Source organism: Bombina bombina, chromosome 7 (assembly GCF_027579735.1).
Source record: "Bombina bombina isolate aBomBom1 chromosome 7, aBomBom1.pri, whole genome shotgun sequence".
Taxonomy (NCBI): domain Eukaryota; kingdom Metazoa; phylum Chordata; class Amphibia; order Anura; family Bombinatoridae; genus Bombina; species Bombina bombina.
This window is the reverse complement of record NC_069505.1, coordinates 193017219-193038572: the sequence shown is the minus strand read 5'-3', so window position 1 is coordinate 193038572 and position 21354 is coordinate 193017219. Positions and strand designations below refer to the sequence as shown.

Here is a 21354-nt window from a genome sequence, read left to right as displayed (position 1 = left end):
TAATACTGATTATATAGAGACTAGTGAAAGTTAGTGAGTAACAGTATTACACAGTATTACTGATAATAATAACTACAGTAATGATACTGATCATATAGAAACTAGTGAGAGTTAGTTAGTAACAGTATCACTGATAATAAATATAGTAATGGTACTGATAATATAGAGACTAGTGAGAGTTAGTGAGTAACAGTATTACTGATAATAATAACTATAGTAATGATACTGATCATATAGAGACTAATGAGAGTTAGTGAGTAACAGTATTACTGATAATAATAGCTATAGTAATGATACTGATCATATAGAGACAAATGAGAGTTAGTGAGTAATAGTATTACTGATAATAATAACTAAAGTAATGATACTGATCATATGGAGACTAGTCAGAGTTAGTGAGTAACAGTATTACGGATAATAATAGCTATAGTAATGATACTGATCATATAGAGACTAGTGAGAGTTAGTAAGTTACAGTATTACTGATAATAATAAAAACTATAGTAATGATACAGATCATATAGAGACTAGTAAGAGTTAGTGAGTAACAGTATTACTGATAATAATAGCTATAGTAATAATACTGATCATATAGAGACTAATGGAGTTAGTGAGTAACAGTATTAATGATAATAATAAATATAGTAATAATACTGATTATATAGAGACTAGTGAGAGTTAGTGAGTAACAGTATTACACAGTATTACTGATAATAATAACTACAGTAATGATACTGATCATATAGAGACTAGTGATAGTTAGTAAGTAACAGTATTACTAAAAATAATAACTATAGTAATGATACTGATCATATAGAGACTAGTCAGAGTTAGTGAGTAACAGTATTACTGATAATAATAGCTATAGTAATGATTCTGATCATATAGAGACTAGTGAGAGTTAGTGAGTAACAATATTACTGATAATAATAACTATAGTAATGATACTGATCATATAGAGACTAGTGAGAGTTAGTGAGTAACAGTATTACTGATAATAAAAACTATCACCTAGATTACGAGTTTTGCATTAGCCTTAAATAGCAGCGTTGAGAGGTCCCAACGCTGCTTTTTAACACCTGCTGGTATTACAAGTCTGGCAGGTACAGGTGTAACGCTCACTTTTCTTCCGTGACTCGAGCATACCGCAAATCCACTTACTTAAATTGCGTATCCTATCTTTTTAATGGGATTTGCCTGACGCCGGTATTACGAGTCTTGGAAAAAGTGAGCGGTAGACCCTCTCCTGTCAAGACTCACTAATTTGCCGTCCCTAACATCGCCGCCACCTACCTACATTTATTAACACCTAATCTGCCGGCCCCAACATCGCGCAACTATATTAAATATATTAACCCCTAAACCTAAGTCTAACCCTAACCCTAACACCCCCCTAATTTAAATATAATTTAAAATAATCTAAGTAAAATTACTACAATTAACTAAATTATTCCTATTTAAAACTAAATACTTACCGATAAAATAAACCCTAAGATAGCTACAATATAGCTAATAGTTACATTGTAGCTATCTTAGAATTTATTTTTATTTTACAGGCAACTTTGTATTTATTTTAACTAGGTAGAATAGTTATTAAATAGTTATTAACTATTTAATAACTTCCTAGTTAAAATAAATACAAATATACCTGTAAAATAAATCCTAACCTAAGTTACAATTACACCTAACACTACACTATCATTAAATAAATTACCTAAATTAACTACAATTAATTACAATTAAATTCAATAAACTAAATAACGGAAAAAAACCCCACTAAATTACAGAAAATAATAAAATAATTACAATTTTTTTAAACTAATTACACCTAATCTAATCCCCCTAATAAAATAAAAAAGCCACCCAAAATAATAAAAATCCCTACCCTATACTAAATTACAAATAGCCCTTAAAAGGGCTTTTTGCGGGGCATTGCCCCAAAGTAATCAGCTCTTTTACCTGTAAAAAAAAAGACAATACCCTCCCCAACATTACAACTCCCCACCCACACACCCAACCCTACTCTAAAACCCACCCAATCCCCCCTTAATAAAACCTAACACAACCCCCTTGAAGATCACCCTACCTTGTGACGTCATCAGCCAACCGGGCAGAAGTGGTCCTCCAGACGGTCCAAAGTCTTCATCCTATCCGGGCAGAAGAAGTCCTCCAGTTGGGCAGAAGTCTTCATCCAGGCGGCATCTTCTATCTTCATCCATCCGGAGCGGAGCGGGTCCATCTTCAAGACATCCGACGTGAAGCATCCTCTTCTTCCGACGACTAACACTAAATGACGGTACCTTTAAAAATCCTATTGTCTGATCCAATCAGCCAATAGAATTGAGCTTGCATTCTACTGGCTGATCCAATCAGCCAATAGAATGCAAGCTCAATCCTATTGGCTGACTGGATCAGCCAATAGGATTGAAGTTCAATCCTATTGGCTGATTGCATCAGCCAATAGGATTTTTTCTACCTTAATTCCGATTGGCTGATAGAATTCTATCAGCCAATCGGAATTGAAGGGAAGCCATCTTGGATGACATCACTTAAAGGTACCGTCATTTAGTGTTAGTCATCAGAAGAAGAGGATGCTCCGCGTCGGATGTCTTGAAGATAAACCGCCCTGCTCCGGATGGATGAAGATAGAAGATGCCGCCTGGATGAAGACTTCTGACCGTCTGGAGGACCTCTTCGGCCCAGTTGGGTGAAGACTTCTCAAGGTAGGGTGATCTTCAAGGGGGTAGTATTAGGTTTTATTAAGGGGGGATTGGGTGGGTTTTAGAGTAGGGTTGGGTGTGTGGGTGGTGGGTTGTAATGTTGGGGGGTATTGTCTTTTTTTTACAGATAAAAGAGCTGATTACTTTGGGGCAATGCCCCGCAAAAAGCCCTTTTAAGGGCTATTTGTAATTTAGTATAGGGTAGGGCTTTTTATTATTTTGGGGGGCTTTTTTATTTTATTAGGGGGATTAGATTAGGTGTAATTAGTTTTTAAAAAATTGTAATTATTTTATTATTTTCTGTAATTTAGTGTGTTTTTTTCTTTCGTAATTTAGTTTATTGAATTTAATTGTAGTTAATTTAGGTAATTTATTTAATGATAGTGTAGTGTTATGTGTAATTGTAACTTAGGTTAGGATTTATTTTACAGGTATATTTGTATTTATTTTAACTAGGAAGTTATTAAATAGTTAATATCTATTTAATAACTATTCTACCTAGTTAAAATAAATACAAAGTTGCCTGTAAAATAAAAATAAACTCTAAGATAGATACAATGTAACTATTAGTTATATTGTAGCTATCTTATGGTTTATTTTATAGGTAAGTATTTAGTTTTAAATAGGAATAATTTATTTAATAATAGGAATATTTATTTAGATTTATTGTAATTATATTTAAGTTAGGGTTAGGGTTAGATTTAGGTTTAGGGATTAATAACTTTATTATAGTGGCAGCGACGTTGGGGGCAGCAGATTAGAGGTTAATAATTGTAGGTAGGTTGCGACGACATTGGGGGCGGCAGAATAGGGGTTAATAAATATAATGTAGGTGTCGGCGATGTTGGGGGCAGCAGATTAGGGGTTAATAATATAATGTAGGTTGTGGCGATGTCGGGGGCGGCAGATTAGGGGTTAATAAGTGTAATATTAGGGGTGTTTAGACTCGGGGTTCATGTTAGGGTGTTAGGTGTAGACATAAAAAGTATTTCCCCATAGGAAATCAATAGGGCTGCGTTAGGAGCTGAACGCTGCTTTTTTGCAGGTGTTAGACTTTTTTTCAGCCGAATCAGCCCCATTGATTCCTATGGGGAAATCGTGCATGAGCACGTTACACCAGCTCACCGCTACCGTAAGCAGCGCTGGTATTGAGGTGAGATGTGGCGCTACATTTTGCTCTCCCCTCACTTTTTTGCAGCTAACGCCGGGTTTAAAAAACCTGTAATACCAGCGTTGTTTGTAGGTGAGCAGTGAGCTGAAACTGCTCGTTAGCACCGCACCCCTCCTAACGCAAAACTTGTAATCTAGCAGTATAGTAATTATACTGATCATATAGAGACTAGTGAGAGTTAGTGAGTAGCAGTATTACTGATAATAACTAAAGTAATGATACTGAATACTGATCATATAGAGACTAGTGAGAGTTAGTGAGTAACAGTATTACACAGTATTACTGATAATAATAACTACAGTAATGATACTGATCATATAGAGACTAGTGAGAGTTAGTGAGTAACAGTATTACTGATAATAACAACTACAGTAATGATACTGATCCTATAGAGACTAGTGAGAGTTAGTGAATAACAATATTACTGATAATAACTATAGTAATGATATTGATCATATAGAGACTAGTGAGAGTTAGTGAGTAACAGTATTACTGATAAAAAAAAAACTATAGTAATGATGCTGATCATATAGAGACTAGTGAGAGTTAGTGAGTAACAGTATTACTGATAATAATAACTACAGTAATGATACTGATCATATAGAGACTAGTGAGAGTTAGTGAGTAACAGTATTACTGATAATAACTATAGTAATGATACTGATCATATAGAGACTAGTGAGATTTAGTGAGTAACAGTATTACTGATAATAACAATAGTAATGATACTGATCATATAGAGACTAGTGAGAGTAAGTGAGTAACAGTATTACTGATAATAATAACTATAGTAATGATACTGATCGTATAGAGACTAGTGAGAGTTAGTGAGTAACAGTATTATTACTGATAATAATAGCTATAGTAATGATACTGATCATATTCGGCTAGATTTAGAGTTTTGCGGCCAAAGGGGTGCGTTAGCTACGCATGTTTTTTTCCCCCCGCACCTTTTAAACGACGCTGGTATTTTGAGTTCTCTGAAGGGCTGCGTTAGGCTCCAAAAAGGGAGCATAAAGCATAATTTACCGCCACTTCAACTCTAAATACCAGCGTTGCTTACGGACGCGGCCAGCTTAAAAAACGTGCTCGTGCACGATTCCCCCATAGGAAACAATGGGGCAGTTTGAGCTGAAAAAAAACCTAACACCTGCAAAAAAGCAGCGTTCAGCTCCTAACGCAGCCCCATTGTTTCCTATGTCTGCACCTAACACCCTAACATGTACCCCGAGTCTAAACACCCCTAACCTTACACTTATTAACCCCTAATCTGCCGCCCCCGCTATCGCTGACCCCTGCATTTTATTATTAACCCCTAATCTGCCGCTCCGTACACCGCCACAACCTACATTATAGCTATGTACCCCTAATCTGCTGCCCCTAACATCGCCGACCCCTATATTATATTTATTAACCCCTGATCGGAACAGCCAATAGAATGCGAGCTCAATCTGATTGGCTGATTGGATCAGCCAATCGGATTGAACTTGAATCTGATTGGCTGATTCAATCAGCCAATCAGATTTTTCCTACCTTAATTCCGATTGGTTGATAGAATCCTATCAGCCAATCAGAATTCAAGGGACGCCATCTTGGATGACGTCACTTAAAGGAACCTTCATTCGTCGGGAGTCGCCGGAAGAAGAGGATGGATCCGCGTCGGCTGCTTCAAGATGGTCCCGGTCCGGATGGATGAAGATAGAAGACGCCGCCTGGATGAACATGTCTACCAGTCCGGATGTCCTCTTCTTGCCGGATAGGATGAAGACTTCAGACCCTCTTCTGGACCTCTTCTTGCCGGATAGGATGAAGACTTCGGACCCTCTTCTGGACGGATCGGTGATACCCGGCGTGGTGAAGATAAGGTAGGGAGATCTTCAGGGGCTTAGTGTTAGGTTTTTTAAGGGGGGGTTGGGTTAGATTAGGGGTATGTGGGTGGTGGGTTGTAATGTTGTGGGGGGGTATTGTATGTTTAATTAAATGCAAAAGAGCTGATGACTTTGGGGCATGCCCCGCAAAAGGCCCTTTTAAGGGCTGGTAAGGTAAAAGAGCTGTTAACTTTTTATTTTAGAATAGGGTAGGGCATTTTTTTATTTTGGGGGCTTTGTTATTTTTTTAGGGGGCTTAGAGTAGGTGTAATTAGTTTAAAATTCTTGTAATCTTTTTTTATTTTTTGTAATTTAGTGTTTGTTTGTTTTTTTGTAATTTAGTTTAGTTGATTTAATTGTAGATAATTGTAGGTAGTTTAGTTAATTAATTTATTGATAGTGTAGTGTTAGGTTTAATTGTAACTTAGGTTAGGATTTATTTTACAGGTAATTTTGAAATTATTTTAACTAGGTAGCTATTAAATAGTAAATCACTATTTAATAGCTATTGTACCTAGTTAAAATAAATACAAAGTTGCCTGTAAAATAAATATAAATCCTAAAATAGCTACAATATAATTATTCGTTATATTGTAGCTATATTAGGGTTTATTTTACAGGTAAGTATTTAGCTTTAAATAGGATTAATTTATTTAATAAGATTTATTTTATTTCGTTAGATTTAAATTATATTTAATTTAGGGGGGGGTTAGGGTTAGACTTAGCTTTAGGGGTTAATACATTTATTAGAGTAGCGGCGAAGTCCGGTCGGCAGATTAGGGGTTAATACTTGAAGTTAGGTGTCGGCGATGTTAGGGAGGGCAGATTAGGGGTTAATACTATTTATTATAGGGTTTTTGAGGGGGGAGTGAGGCAGTTTAGGGGTTAATGCATTTATTATAGTGGCGGTGAGGTCCGGTCGGCAGATTAGGGGTTAATAAGTGTAGGTAGGTAGTGGCGACGTTGGGGGGGGGCAGATTAGGGGTTAATAAATATTATGTAGGTGTCGGCAATGTTAGGGGTACATAGGGATAATGTAGGTTGTGGCGGTGTGCGGTCGGCAGATTAGGGGTTAAAAAATGTAATTATAGTGGCGGCGATGTGGGGGACCTCGGTTTAGGGGTGCATAGGTAGTTTATGGGTGTTAGTGTACTTTAGAGCACACAAGACTCCAGCCGCAGAAAAAAGTCAGGAGTTAAGAGCTTTATGGGCTAACGCCGGTTCATAAAGCTCTTAACTCCTGACTTTTTTCTGCGGCTGGAGTCTTGTCGGTAGAGGGTCTGATGCTCACTTCAGCCAAGACTCTAAATACCAGCGTTAGAAAGATCCCATTGAAAAGATAGGATACACAATTGACGTAAGGGGATCTGCGGTATGGAAAAGTCGCGGCTGGAAAGTGAGCGTTAGACCCTCTCCTGACTGACTCTAAATACCAGTGGGCGGCCAAAACCAGCGTTAGGACCCCTTAACGCTGGTTTGGACGGCTAACGCAAAACTCTAAATCTAGGTGATTGAGACTAGTGAGAGTTAGTAACAATATTACTGATAATAATAACTATAGTAATGATACTGATCATATAGAGACTAGTGAGAGTTAGTGAGTAACAATATTACTGATAATAATAACTATAGTAATGATACTAATCATATAGAGACTAGTGAGAGTCAGTGAGTAACAGTATTATTACTGATAATAATAACTATAGTAATGATACTGATCATATAGAGACTAGTCAGAGTTAGTGAGTAACAGTATTATTACTGATAATAATAACTATAGTAATGATACTGATCAAATAGAGACTAGTGAGATTTAGTGAGTAGCAGTATTACTGATAATAATAACGATAGTAATGATACTGATCATATAGAGACTAGTGAGAGTTAGTGAGTAACAATATTACTGATAATAACTATAGTAATGATACTGATCATATAGAGACTAGTGAGAGTTAGTGAGTAACAGTATTACTGATAATAATAACTATAGTAATGATACTGATCATATAGAGACTAGTGAGAGTTAGTGAGTAACAATATAACTGATAATAACTATAGTAATGATACTGATCATATAGAGACTAGTGAGAGTTAGTGAGTAACAGTATTACTGATAATAATAACTATAGTAATGATACTGATCATATAGAGACTAGTGAGAGTTAGTGAGTAACAATATAACTGATAATAATAACTATAGTAATGATACTGATCATATAGAGACTAGTGAGAGTTAGTGAGTAACAGTATTACTGATAATAATAACTATAGTAATGATACTGATCATATAGAGACTAGTGAGAGTTAGTGAGTAACAATATAACTGATAATAACTATAGTAATGATACTGATCATATAGAGACTAGTGAGAGTAAGTGAGCAACAGTATAACTAATAATAACTATAGTAATGATACTGATCATATAGAGACTAGTGAGAGTTAGTGAGTAACAGTATTACTGATAATAATAACTATAGTAATGATACTGATCATATAGAGACTAGTGAGAGTTAGTGAGTAACAATATAACTGATAATAATAACTATAGTAATGATACTGATCATATAGAGACTAGTGAGAGTAAGTGAGCAACAGTATAACTAATAATAACTATAGTAATGATACTGATCATATAGAGACTAGTGAGAGTTAGTGAGTAACAGTATTACTGATAATAATAACTATAGTAATGATACTGATCATATAGAGACTAGTGAGAGTTAGTGAGTAACAGTATTACTGATAATAATAACTATAGTAATGATACTGATCATATAGAGACTAGTGAGAGTTAGTGAGTAACAATATAACTGATAATAACTATAGTAATGATACTGATCATATAGAGACTAGTGAGAGTAAGTGAGTAACAGTATAACTAATAATACTATAGTAATGATACTGATCATATAGAGACTAGTGAGCTTTAGTGAATAACATAGGAACAGTAGAGGCTTATGAGGGCCCTTGGATAACTTTGCCCAGTGTGTGCTTTACAGTCTTGCAGATTACACACTATCTGCTATAATACTGACAGCAATTGGTCGCACACTTACAAGTGTTACTAACCAATCTCTGCAGACAAGGAAAACTGAGTTAAAATATTGTTCTACTCATTGCTTTATGGGCAATGAAACATTATGCTTTATTGCAATATTTACAAAATAAAGAGTCTTGAAAAAGGCCCTAGTAAGGGTCGAAACGCATTGACCTATAGACATTGCAGCTCGAGTTTTCCAAAAAGTGGGAGTCTGGTAAGCCATTAACCATAGGGCCGGACATTGTCATTGCTATTTTGCACATTGTTTGTTTATTTTTTCTTTCAGGTATTTTTTGGATCACACCACGAGGATATTACGGATCATAAAATTATACTTATTGGAATCCTCTGTATCACAGTTTTATCATTGGGATTCTTCATTGAGGATATCAGTAACTTTTTTTGGACATTTCTTGTATTATTTTTTAAATATTTTTTCATATTATTTTTTCACATTTCTTAATATATTAACATATATTTCCTACACGTGTATACACCCTATTTGTTCTTATATTTTCAGAGGATCATTTCAATCTACGGATGACTTTGGGAATTTTCTTGGGACTATACCATTGACTATTTTTTGTGTACTATGGTACATATTTTTTAAACCCCGATCAGGTCCCTATTGTGTCCTGATAGGTCTTTTACGGATCGGTTCATCTGTTTTTAATATTGTTTGTATAATAAACCTATATTTTTAAACTTAATATAATTGTAGTGACACTTAAACGTGTCTAGGCGCTCCTGAGCTTTTTTTACACATTTCCAGATTTGTAATGATCAAGTTAGGTTATTATTAGTGAGCTTGTGTGTTTTATATTGACGCTGTGTACTATGTTTTTCTACACAGGTAAATTACACAAGACATGTCAGTTAGGTATTCAGGCCACACATGAATCAGAGAGAATGATTTCTGACATTATCCCAAGTGAAAGTGCATGAACCTTCAACCAAGCGCAGTAGTATGAGTGATAGACACAGGAGCATTTGTACGTAAATCCGGTAATAACCTGTAATCAGAAGGACAGACCTTGGGTGCTAAAAAGTATCTAAGACTAAAATAAGGAAGACATACTGTCCTTGATTTCTCTCAGATACATCAGCTGACGCATTTCGTGCTCATGCTGATGCTCTCTTAAGGAGAATTACAGGCTGTACATACAGATATAATATTATTGTTTATTTGTAAAGCGCCACCTAAAATCACATTATATATCACCCATACTTACTGCATTTGGTTGGAGTTTCATCCGCTTTCATTGGATAATTTATTGATGGAGGTTGACTGGGTGAATAGTGAGTTGGAGTTAAGAAAGAGTTTACTCTCAATACTGAATTTCTTATACTGTCAATGAGTGTGCACTTCATAATCACTGTATGTTACACCTATTATAAACTGCTAAATACAATAGTATGAGAAATTATTATTTTGGCTCTCCCACATGTGCATAGGTACTGACCCGCAGGTGCTGCTGACTCTTCTCTTCCCGGTTATCGTCCCGGTAGAACTTCCCCAGCACAATCTTCAGATCAGACACTTTAATTACTGAGCTCTTTCCAAGGTCAGTCACACAGTGAGCGGCCATAACCACAGTACGCTCATTTAGTAGTGCACCGCTGCACACCAAGATCCATACTCCCTTCCTCAGACTGGTATCTTTCACCCCATTTGACCTTCGGTATAGGACAGCCTGCCACGGCCACCTCAGCTTGCCCATCCTTGGCACCGTGAAGTTCTGTAGTTTGCCACAAACTAAAGAAAAGACAAAAACAATATTAAACAATGTTATTTATAATTTATCACTTCAATTTTGATGGCGATATTCAAGCTTTCAGATGTAAAAAAACAGACACTCGGTGTGGGTGGTCATTAAAGCACTGGAACTGTGTGGATTTGAACCACAGTCCTAAAGACTTTGTTGTTGTTGCAGCTTTATCCACTATGCTATCTGGGTTACTTTCCTTACCAAGTTACCAGGATAATTTGTGCACTGTGGTACTTCTGATATCTGTACATGCACACCTGATAACCCCCTTTATAAGTCTGCAGTTTGTGTCAGCTGGTATCTGTAAATGCACACCTGATGACCCCTTTATAAGCCTACAGTTTGTGACAGCTGGTATCTATACATGCATACCTGATGACCCCTTTATAAACCTACAGTTTGTGTCAGCTGGTATCTGTACATGCACACCTGATGACCCCTTTATAAACCTACAGTTTGTGTCAGCTGGTATCTGTACATGCGCACCTGATGACCCCCTTTATAAGCCTACAGTTTGTGTCAGCTGGTATCTGTACATGCACACCTGATGACCCCTTTATAAGCCTACAGTTTGTGTCAGCTGGTATCTGTACATGCACACCTGATGACCCCCTTTATAAGCCTGCAGTTTGTGTCAGCTGGTTTCTGTAGATGCACACCTGATGACCCCCTTTATAAGCCTACAGTTTGTGTCAGCTGGTTTCTGTAGATGCACACCTGATGACCCCCTTTATAAGCCTACAGTTTGTGTCAGTTGGTTTCTGTACATGCACACCTGATGACCACCTTTATAAGCCAACAGTTTGTGTCAGCTGGTTTCTGTAGATGCACACCTGATGACCCCCTTTATAAGCCTACAGTTTGTGTCAGCTGGTATCTGTACATGCACACCTAATGACCCCCTTTATAAGCCTACAGTTTGTGTCAGCTGGTTTCTATTTGCTCCTTTTATCTGCTCCCTTTACTCTGGTACCTGACACTGCCCTGACTACTGACTCTGCTGATTGTTCTGATATGTGAACCTGACGTGACTACTGACTCTGCTGATTGTTCTGATAGGTGTACCTGGCCTGAGTACTGATTCTACTGGATGTTCCGATACGTGAACCTGGCCTGACTACTGACTGCTGATTGTTCTGATACGTGAACCTGGCCTGACAACTGACTCTGCTGATTGTCCTGATACGTACACCTGGCCTGACTGCTGACTCTGCCGATTGTTCTGATACGTGAACCTGGCCTGACTACTGTCTCTGCTGATTGTTCTGATATGTGAACCTGGCCTGGCTACTGACACTGCTGTTTGTTCTTGTATATGAACCTGCCCTGACTACTGACTCTGCTGTATGTTCTGATATGTAAACCTGGGCTGACTACTTACTCTGTTGATTGTTCTGATATGTGAACCTGGCCTGACTACTGACTCCGCTGATTGTTCTGATATGTGAACCTGGGCTGACTACTGACTCTGCTGTTTGTTCTGGTATAAGAACCTGGCCTGACTACTGACTCCGCTGATTGTTCTTATATGTGAACCTGGACTGACTACTGACTCTGCTGTTTGTTCTGGTATAAGAACCTGGCCTGACTACGGAAGATGTTATTTCATTCGGTACCGGACCCTGGACTGACTTCTGACTTCATTAATTCACTATTAGAGTGCAGTATTCTGTAACATCACCATTAGAGTGCTGCATTCTATAACATCACCATTAGATTGCTGAATTCTGTAACATCACCATTAGAGTGCTGCATTCTGTAACATCACCATTAGAGTGCTGCATTCTGTAACATCACCATTAGATTTCTGGATTCTGTAACATCACCATTAGATTGCTTTATTCTGTAACATCACCATTAGAGTGCAGCATTCTGTAACATCACCATTAGATTGCTGCATTCTGTACCATAACCATTAGAGTTCAGCATTCTGCAACATCACCATTAGATTGCTGCATTCTGTAACATCACCATTAGAGTGCTGCATTCTGTAACATCACCATTAGATTTCTGCATTCTGTAACATCACCATTAGATTGCTGCATTCTGTAACATCACCTTTAGAGTGCAGCATTCTGTAACATCACCATTAGATTGCTGCATTCTGTAACATCACCATTAGAGTGCTGCATTCTGTAACATCACCATTAGATTTCTGCATTCTGTAACATCACCATTAGAGTGCTGCATTCTGTAACATCACCATTAGAGCGCTGCATTCTATAACATCACCATTAGATTGCTGAATTCTGTAGCATCACCATTAGATTGCTGTAACCAACCTGATGACAATACTCTGTCACCACTTAAGGGGGCACTAATAAACACAGAATATATATAGTGCTAGATCACTCTTATAGTGTCAACAGATTACAAAATACAACAAAAATATAGTGTATATATAGTGTGATAAAATATACAAAATTATATAACTTATCAGTCCATAGGTGAGTCAATCGCTGAAAAAAGTGTTGTCCATTTAATGGTTTAAATGACCATTAGATTGCTGAACTCTGTAACAGCGCCATTAGAGCGCAGCATTCTGTAACATCCCCATTAGATTGCTGAACTCTGTAACATCGCCAATAGATTGCTGCATTCTTTAACATCACCATTAGATTGCTGCATTCTGTAATATCCCCATTAGAGTGCAGCATTCTGTAACATCACCATTAGATAGGGTGACCATATTGCCGCTTTAAAAAGGGACAAATATGAAAAATACATATGTCAGGGCTGTTTTCAGTGCTGTTTAAAGACGTGTTTTGTATAATAACCCTGACATATGTATTTTTCATGTGTCCCTTTTTAAAGCGGCAATATGGTCACCCTACCATTAGATTATTATTATTGGTTATTTGTAGAGAGCCAACAGATTCCGCAGCGCTATAAGCAAAGGGGGAGTACAACAAAACAATTATAGGGATCAACTGGGTAGAGGGCCCGGCCAAGAGTTGCACTGTTGTAGTCAGCTCTTAAGAAGGTGATCTACAAACAGCTGGACTCTTAGGCTTACATGCTAAGGGGGTTTAGGGGATAGCAATGGAGGACTGGAACTGGTATAAAGTAAGGTTAGCATAGGTTGTATGCATCCCTGAACAGTAGAGTCTTTAGGGAGCGCTTGAAGCTTTCAAAACTAGGGGAGAGTCTTGTGGAGCGAGGCAGAGTTCCACAAGATGGGAACCAGTCTGGAGAAGTCCTGTAAACGGGAGTGCAATGAGGTAACCAGAGAGGAGGAGAGTAGGAGGTCATGAGCAGAGCGAAGGGGACGAGAGGGAGAGTATCTGGTCTGAGATATAGGGGGGAGCAGTGCAGTTGAGGGCTTTGTATGTCAGAGTGAGAATTTTGTGTTTGATCCTAGAGGCAAGAGGAAGCCAGTGAAGGGATTGGCAGAGAGGTGCAGCAGATGAAGAGCGACGTGTAAGGAAGATGAGTCTGGCAGAGGCATTCATTATGGATTGTAAAGGAGCTAGGCGGCAGGTGGGGAGACCAGAGAGGACAGAGTTGCAGTAATCGAGGTGGGAAAGAATGAGAGAGTGGATTAAAATCTTAGTTGTGTCTTGTGTATGGAAGTGTCTAATTTTAGAGATATTTTTATGGTGGAAGTGGCAGCCTTTAACCAAGGACTGAATGTGAGGAGTGAAGGAAAGATCTGAGTCAAATGTGACCCAGAGACATCGGGCATGCGGGGTAGGGGTAATGATGGAGTTGTTGACAGTTATAGAGAAATTGGGGGTGGAGATTTTGGAAGAAGGGGGGAAAATGAGGAGCTCCGTTTTGGAGAGATTTAGCTTGAGGTAGTGAGAGGACATCCAGGAAGAGATGTGAGAAAGAAAGTTAGTGACACGGGTTAGCAAGGAAGGAGATAGGTCTGGTGCAGAGAAGTAGATTTGGGTGTCGTCAGCATACAAATGATATTGGAAACCGTGGGACTTTATTAGGGAACCTAGTGATGACATGTAGATTGAGAAGAGAAGGGGACAGAGGACAGAGCCTTGCGGTACTCTGACAGAAAGTGGTGACGATGCAGAGGAGGCTCCAGAGAAGGCTACACTAAAGGTATGGTTTGACAGGTAGGAAGAGAGCCACGAAAGGGCTGTGTCACAGATGCCGAAGGATTGGAGGATTTGGAGCAAAAGAGGGTGGTCAACAGTGTCAAAGGCTGCAGACAGAAAAGGAGGATAAGCAGAGAGAAGTGGCCTTTTGATATTGCTGTAAGTAGGTCGTTGGTGACCTTAACAATAGCTGTCTCTGTGGAGTGATGGAGACTAAATCCAGATTGCAGTGGGTCAAGAAGGGAGTATAACGTAAGGAAATTAGATAGGCGTGCATATACTAGTTTTTCGAGAAGCTTTGAGGCAAGAGGGAGGAGGTAATTAGGGCGGTAGTTGGATGGGGAGGTAGGATCAAGGGAAGGTTTTTTGAGGATAGGTGTGACCAGTGCATGTTTCAGCGATGAGGGAAATATACCGGTGTTGAGGGAGGTTGAAAATGTTTGTTAATATTGGGGTAAGGGTAGCAGAGAGGGAGGGGAGTAGCTGTGAGGAGATAGGGTCAAGAGGAGAGGTAGTGAGGTGAAAGCGCAGTATAAGTGCTGAAACTTCTTCCTCAGTAACAGGGGAGAATGAGCTAAGTTTAAGGTTATGTGGGTTGTGGTTGAGTGAGAGCATTTGAGGGGGGGAGAGAATGGAGTTATGTTGAGAGCTGATTTCATTTCTGATGGAGTCAATTTTGTTATTGAAGTGGCTGGCAAAGTCTTGAGCTGACAGAGAAGTTGTATTAGGATGTGGGGGAGCGTGGAGGAGAGTATTGAAAGTGGAAAACAGATGTTTTGGGTTTGAAGAAAGATTAGAGATAAGAGTAGAGAAGTAGTGTTGCTTATGGAGATTAAGGGCAGAATAGTAGGAGCTGCATTCTATAACATAGCCATTAGAGAGCTGCGTTCTGTAACATCGCCATTAGAGAGCAGAATTCTGTAACATTACTATTAGAGTGCTGCATTCTGTGACATCACCTCTATAGCACTGCATTCTGTAACATCAACAGTAGAGTGCTGCATTCTGTAACATTACCATTAGAGCTTTGCATTGTGTAACATCGCCATTAGAAGGCAGCACTCTGTTATAAACAATTAGAGCGCTGCATTCTGTAACATTGCCATTAGAGGGCAGCATTCTGTAACATTACCATTAGAGCGCTGCATTATGTAACATCACTGTGAGAGTGTTGCATTCTGTAACATGACCATTAGAGGGCAGCATTCTGTAACATCACCATCCCTGTGCAACCTCTGGTGACCACATTCCACCCACAGGCTTCTATGATAATGCAAATGATCTTCCCTGGATTCTGTGTGTGACAAACTGATTCTCTGGTCGCACCAGAGGCGTAACTATAACTCTCTAGACCCCAAGGCAAGTCTGTGGCAGGGCCTCGCTAATTTGAACAGCATCTCTTCTATATAATAGCAAATGAGCTATGTACAGTCATGGCCAAAAATATTGGCACCCCTGAATTTCTGTCAAATAATACACCACTTCTCCCAGAAAATTTTTGCAAATACAAATGATTAGGCATTCTCATGTTTATTTCTTTTGTTTGTATTGGTACGACTCAAAAAAGTGGAGAAAAAAAAGCCAATTCTGACACATTCCACGCAAAACTGGACTGGACAAAATTATTGGCACCCTCAATTTAATATTTGGTGGGAGCACACCCCTTGGAAAAAATAACAAATCAATCACTTCCTGTAACCATCAATGAGTTTCTTACACCTCTATACTGGAATTTTGGACCACTTCTTTCGCCAACAGCACCAGGTCTCTCAGATTGGAAGATTTCTTTTTCACAACTGCTGTTTTAAGATCTCTCCACAGGTGCTCTATTGAGATCATTGCTGGCCAGTTCAGTACTCTTGAGCGCTTTGTCTTAAACCATTTCTGGCTTTTTGACGTGTGTTTTGTCCTGCTGTAAGACCCATGACCTCTGACAGAGACCCAACTTTCTAACACTGGGTCCTACAGAATTCTTTGGTAGTCTTCAGATGTCATAATGCCATGCACACAGTGAAGACATCCAGTGCCTGAAGCAGCAAAGTAACCCCAAAACAGCAGTGCAACTCCACCATGTTTGACTGTAGGGACTATATTCTTTTCTTTAAAAGCCTCATTTCTTTTTCTGAAAATAGTAGAATGATGGGCTTTACCAAAAAAGCTGTAATTTGTTTTCGTCTGTCCACAGCACATTCTCCCAAAAGGATTTTTACTTCCTCAGGTAAGTTTTGGCAAACTCCAATCTGGCTTTTTTAAGTTTCGGTGTCAGCAGTGGGGTCCTCCTGGGTCTCCTAATATAGCGTCCCTTTTCATTCAGATGGCGACGTATAATGCAAGCTGACAGATTTGTACCCTGTGCCTGAAGGTCAGCTTGAATTTGTCTAGAACAACAATTCTTTGCTTCTCTTTCTCTTTTCCATGCTCAGTGTGGCATACAGAGACAAACAACAGAAAGATTGAGTACATTTTTCACCATTTTAACTGGTTGCCGGTGTGATTTCTAGATTGTCAGCACCTGTTAATTGGTACAGGTGAGTTTAATTACAAATTACAGGAGCATCACAAACTTGGAATGCAATTATTTCTTACAATTTTGAGAAGGTACCAATAATTTTGTCCAGTTCATTTTTTGGAGTTTTGTGTGGAATGTGTCAGATTTGGATTTTTTCTCTCCCCTTTTTTGTGTTATACCAATACAAACAAAATAAATAAACATGAGAATGCCTAAACATTTGTAATTGCAACATTTTTTTGGGTCGAAGTGGTGCATTATCTGACAGAAATGCAGGGGTGCCAATATTTTTGGCCATGACTATATATATATATATATATATATATATATATATAAATATATAAATATATATATAAAACAATAAAACATTTTTGCATAGGAAAAGAGAATTTATGCTTACCTGATAAATTACTTTCTCCAACGGTGTGTCCGGTCCACGGCGTTATCCATTACTTGTGGGAAATATTCTCTTCCCCAACAGGAAATGGCAAAGAGCACAGCAAAAGCTGTCCATATAGCCCCTCCTCAGGCTCCGCCCCCCAGTCATTCGACCGACGGTTAGGAGAAAAAAAGGAGAAACTATAGGGTGCCGTGGTGACTGTAGTGTATAGAGAAAGAAATTTTTCAAACCTGATTAAAAAACCAGGGCGGGCCGTGGACCGGACACACCGTTGGAGAAAGTAATTTATCAGGTAAGCATAAATTCTGTTTTCTCCAACATTGGTGTGTCCGGTCCACGGCGTCATCCATTACTTGTGGGAACCAATACCAAAGCTTTAGGATGAAGGGAGGGCGCAAATCAGGTTACCTAAACGGAAGGCACCACGGCTTGCAAAACTTTTCTCCCAAAAATAGCCTCCGAAGAAGCATAAGTATCAAATTTGTAGAATTTGGCAAAAGTGTGCAGAGAAGACCAAGTCGCTGCCTTACATATCTGATCATCAGAAGCCTCGTTCTTGAAGGCCCATGTGGAAGCCACAGCCCTAGTAGAGTGAGCTGTGATTCGTTCAGAAGGCTGCCGTCCGGCAGTCTCATAAGCCAATCGGATAATGCTTTTCAGCCAGAAAGAAAGAGAGGTAGCAGTAGCTTTTTGTCCTCTCCTCTTACCAGAGTAAACGACAAACAAAGATGAGGTTTGTCTAAAATCCTTTGTTGCTTCTAAATAGAACTTTAAAGCACGAACTACATCTAAATTGTCTAACAAACGTTCCTTCTTTGAAACTGGATTCGGACACAGAGAAGGAACAACTATTTCCTGGTTAATATTCTTGTTGGAAACAACTTTTGGAAGAAAACCAGGCTTAGTACGCAAAATGACCTTATCTGAATGGAACACCAGATAGGGTGGATCACACTGCAAAGCAGATAACTCAGAAACTCTTCTAGCAGAAGAAATAGCAACCAAAAACAGAACTTTCCTAGATAGTAACTTAATATCTATGGAATGTAAAGGTTCAAATGGAACACCTTGAAGAACTGAAAGAACTAAATTTAGACTCCAAGGAGGAGTCATGGGTCTGTAAACAGGCTTGATTCTGACCAAAGCCTGTACAAAAGCTTGAACATCTGGCACAGCTGCCAGGCGTTTGTGTAACAAAACAGATAAAGCAGAAATCTGTCCTTTTAGAGAACTCGCTGCCAACCCTTTATCCAAACCCTCTTGGAGAAAGGAAAGAATCTTAGGAATTTTAATTTTACTCCAGGAGAATCCCTTGGATTCACACCAACAGATATATTTTTTCCATATTTTATGGTAAATCTTTCTAGTCACAGGTTTTCTGGCTTGTACCAGAGTATCTATCACTGAACTTGAAAACCCACGCTTGGATAAAATCAAGCATTCAATTTCCAAGCAGTCAGCTGCAGAGAAACCAGATTTGGATGTTCGAATGGACCTTGTACTAGAAGATCCTGTCTCAAAGGTAGCTTCCATGGTGGAACCGATGACATATTCACCAGGTCTGCATACCAAGTCCTGCGTGGCCACGCAGGAGCTATCAGAATCACTGAGGCCTTCTCCTGTTTGATCCTGGCTAGGAGCCTGGGAAGGAGAGGAAACGGTGGAAATACATAAGCTAGGTTGAACGACCAAGGCGCCACTAATGCATCCACTAGAGTCGCCTTGGGATCCCTGGATCTGGACCCGTAGCAAGGAACCTTGCAATTCTGACGAGACGCCATCAGATCCATGTCTGGAATGCCCCATAATTGGGTTAACAGGGCAAAGACCTCCGGGTGGAGTTCCCACTCCCCCAGATGGAAAGTCTGACGACTCAGATACTCCGCCTCCCAGTTGTCTACTCCTGGGATGTGAATTGCAGATAGATGGCAGGAGTGATCCTCCGCCCATTTGATGATCTTGGATACCTCTCTCATCGCCAAGGAACTCTTTGTTCCTCCCTGATGGTTGATGTAAGCTACAGTCGTCATGTTGTCCGACTGGAATCTTATGAATCCGGCCTTCGCTAGTTGAGGCCAAGCCCGGAGAGCATTGAATATCGCTCTCAGTTCCAGGATGTTTATCGGTAGAAGAGACTCTTCCCGAGACCATAGACCCTGAGCTTTCAGGGAATCCCAGACCGCGCCCCAGCCTAATAGACTGGCGTCGGTCGTGACAATGACCCACTCTGGTCTGCGGAAACTCATTCCCTGAGACAGGTGATCCTGAGTCAACCACCAACGGAGTGAGTCTCTGGTTAACTGGTCTACTTGAATGCGAGGAGACAAGTCTGCATAGTCCCCATTCCACTGTTTGAGCATGCACAGTTGTAATGGTCTTAGATGAATTCGAGCAAAAGGAACTATGTCCATTGCTGCAACCATCAATCCTATTACTTCCATGCACTGAGCTATGGAAGGCTGCTGAATAGAGTGAAGAACTTGACAAGCGTTTAGAAGCTTTGACTTTCTGACTTCTGTCAGGAAGATCTTCATTTCTAAGGAATCTATTATTGTTCCCAAAAAGGGAACTCTTGTTGACGGAGACAGGGAACTCTTTTCTACGTTCACCTTCCACCCGTGAGATCTGAGAAAGGCTAGAACAATGTCTGTATGAGCCTTTGCCTTGGAAAGAGACGACGCTTGAATTAGAATGTCGTCTAGATAAGGTGCCACTGCAATGCCCCTCGGTCTTAGAACCGCTAGAAGGGACCCTAGCACCTTTGTGAAAATTCTGGGAGCAGTGGCTAAACCGAACGGAAGAGCCACGAACTGGTAATGTTTGTCCAGAAAGGCGAACCTTAGGAACTGATGATGATCTTTGTGGATAGGAATATGTAGGTACGCATCCTTTAAATCCACGGTAGTCATATATTGACCCTCCTGGATTGTAGGTAAAATTGTTCGAATGGTTTCCATTTTGAACGATGGAACTCTGAGGAATTTGTTTAGAATTTTTAAATCCAGAATTGGTCTGAAAGTTCCCTCTTTTTTGGGAACTACAAACAGGTTTGAGCCCTGACCTTGTTCCGCTGTTGGAACTGGGTGTATCACTCCCATCTTTAACAGGTCTCCTACGCAATGTAAGAATGCCTGTCTCTTTATCTGGTCTGAAGATAAGCGAGACAAGTGGAACCTTCCCCTTGGAGGAAGTTCCTTGAATTCTAGAAGATAACCCTGAGAGACTATTTCTAGTGCCCAGGGATCCGGAACATCTCTTGCCCAAGCCTGAGCAAAGAGAGAGAGTCTGCCCCCTACAAGATCCGGTCCCGGATCGGGGGCTACCCCTTCATGCTGTCTTGGTAGCAGCAGCAGGCTTCTTGGCCTGTTTACCCTTGTTCCAGCCTTGCATTGGTTTCCAAGCTGGCTTAGCCTGGGAAGCGTTACCCTCTTGTCTAGAGGCTGCCGAGTTAGGAGACGGTCCGTTCCTGAAGTTACGAAAGGAACGAAAATTGGACTTATTCTTAGCCTTAAAAGGCCTATCCTGTGGGAGGGCATGGCCCTTACCCCCAGTGATGTCTGAAATAATTTCCTTCAATTCTGGCCCAAAAAGGGTCTTACCTTTGAAAGGAATATTAAGCAGTTTAGTCTTGGAAGATACATCCGCCGACAAAGCCTTTAGCCAGAGCGCTCTGCGTGCCACAATTGCAAACCCTGAATTTTTTGCCGCTAATCTCGCTAATTGCAAAGCGGCATCTAAAATAAAGGAATTAGCTAACTTAAGTGCATGAATTCTGTCCATGACTTCCTCATTTGGAGTCTCCTTATTGAGCGACTTTTCTA

General features: G+C 39.7%; 1 protein-coding gene across 1 annotated transcript in view; it reads right to left on the bottom strand.

Moving 5' to 3' along the window:
• PAMR1 (peptidase domain containing associated with muscle regeneration 1) overlaps positions 1 to 21354 on the bottom strand; it is a 262966-nt gene that overhangs the window by 13218 nt on the left and 228394 nt on the right. The window contains exon 10 of the mRNA XM_053720525.1: positions 10264 to 10556. Coding sequence (XP_053576500.1) covers positions 10264 to 10556 — 293 coding nt within the window. The remainder of the gene's footprint in view (positions 1 to 10263; positions 10557 to 21354) is intronic.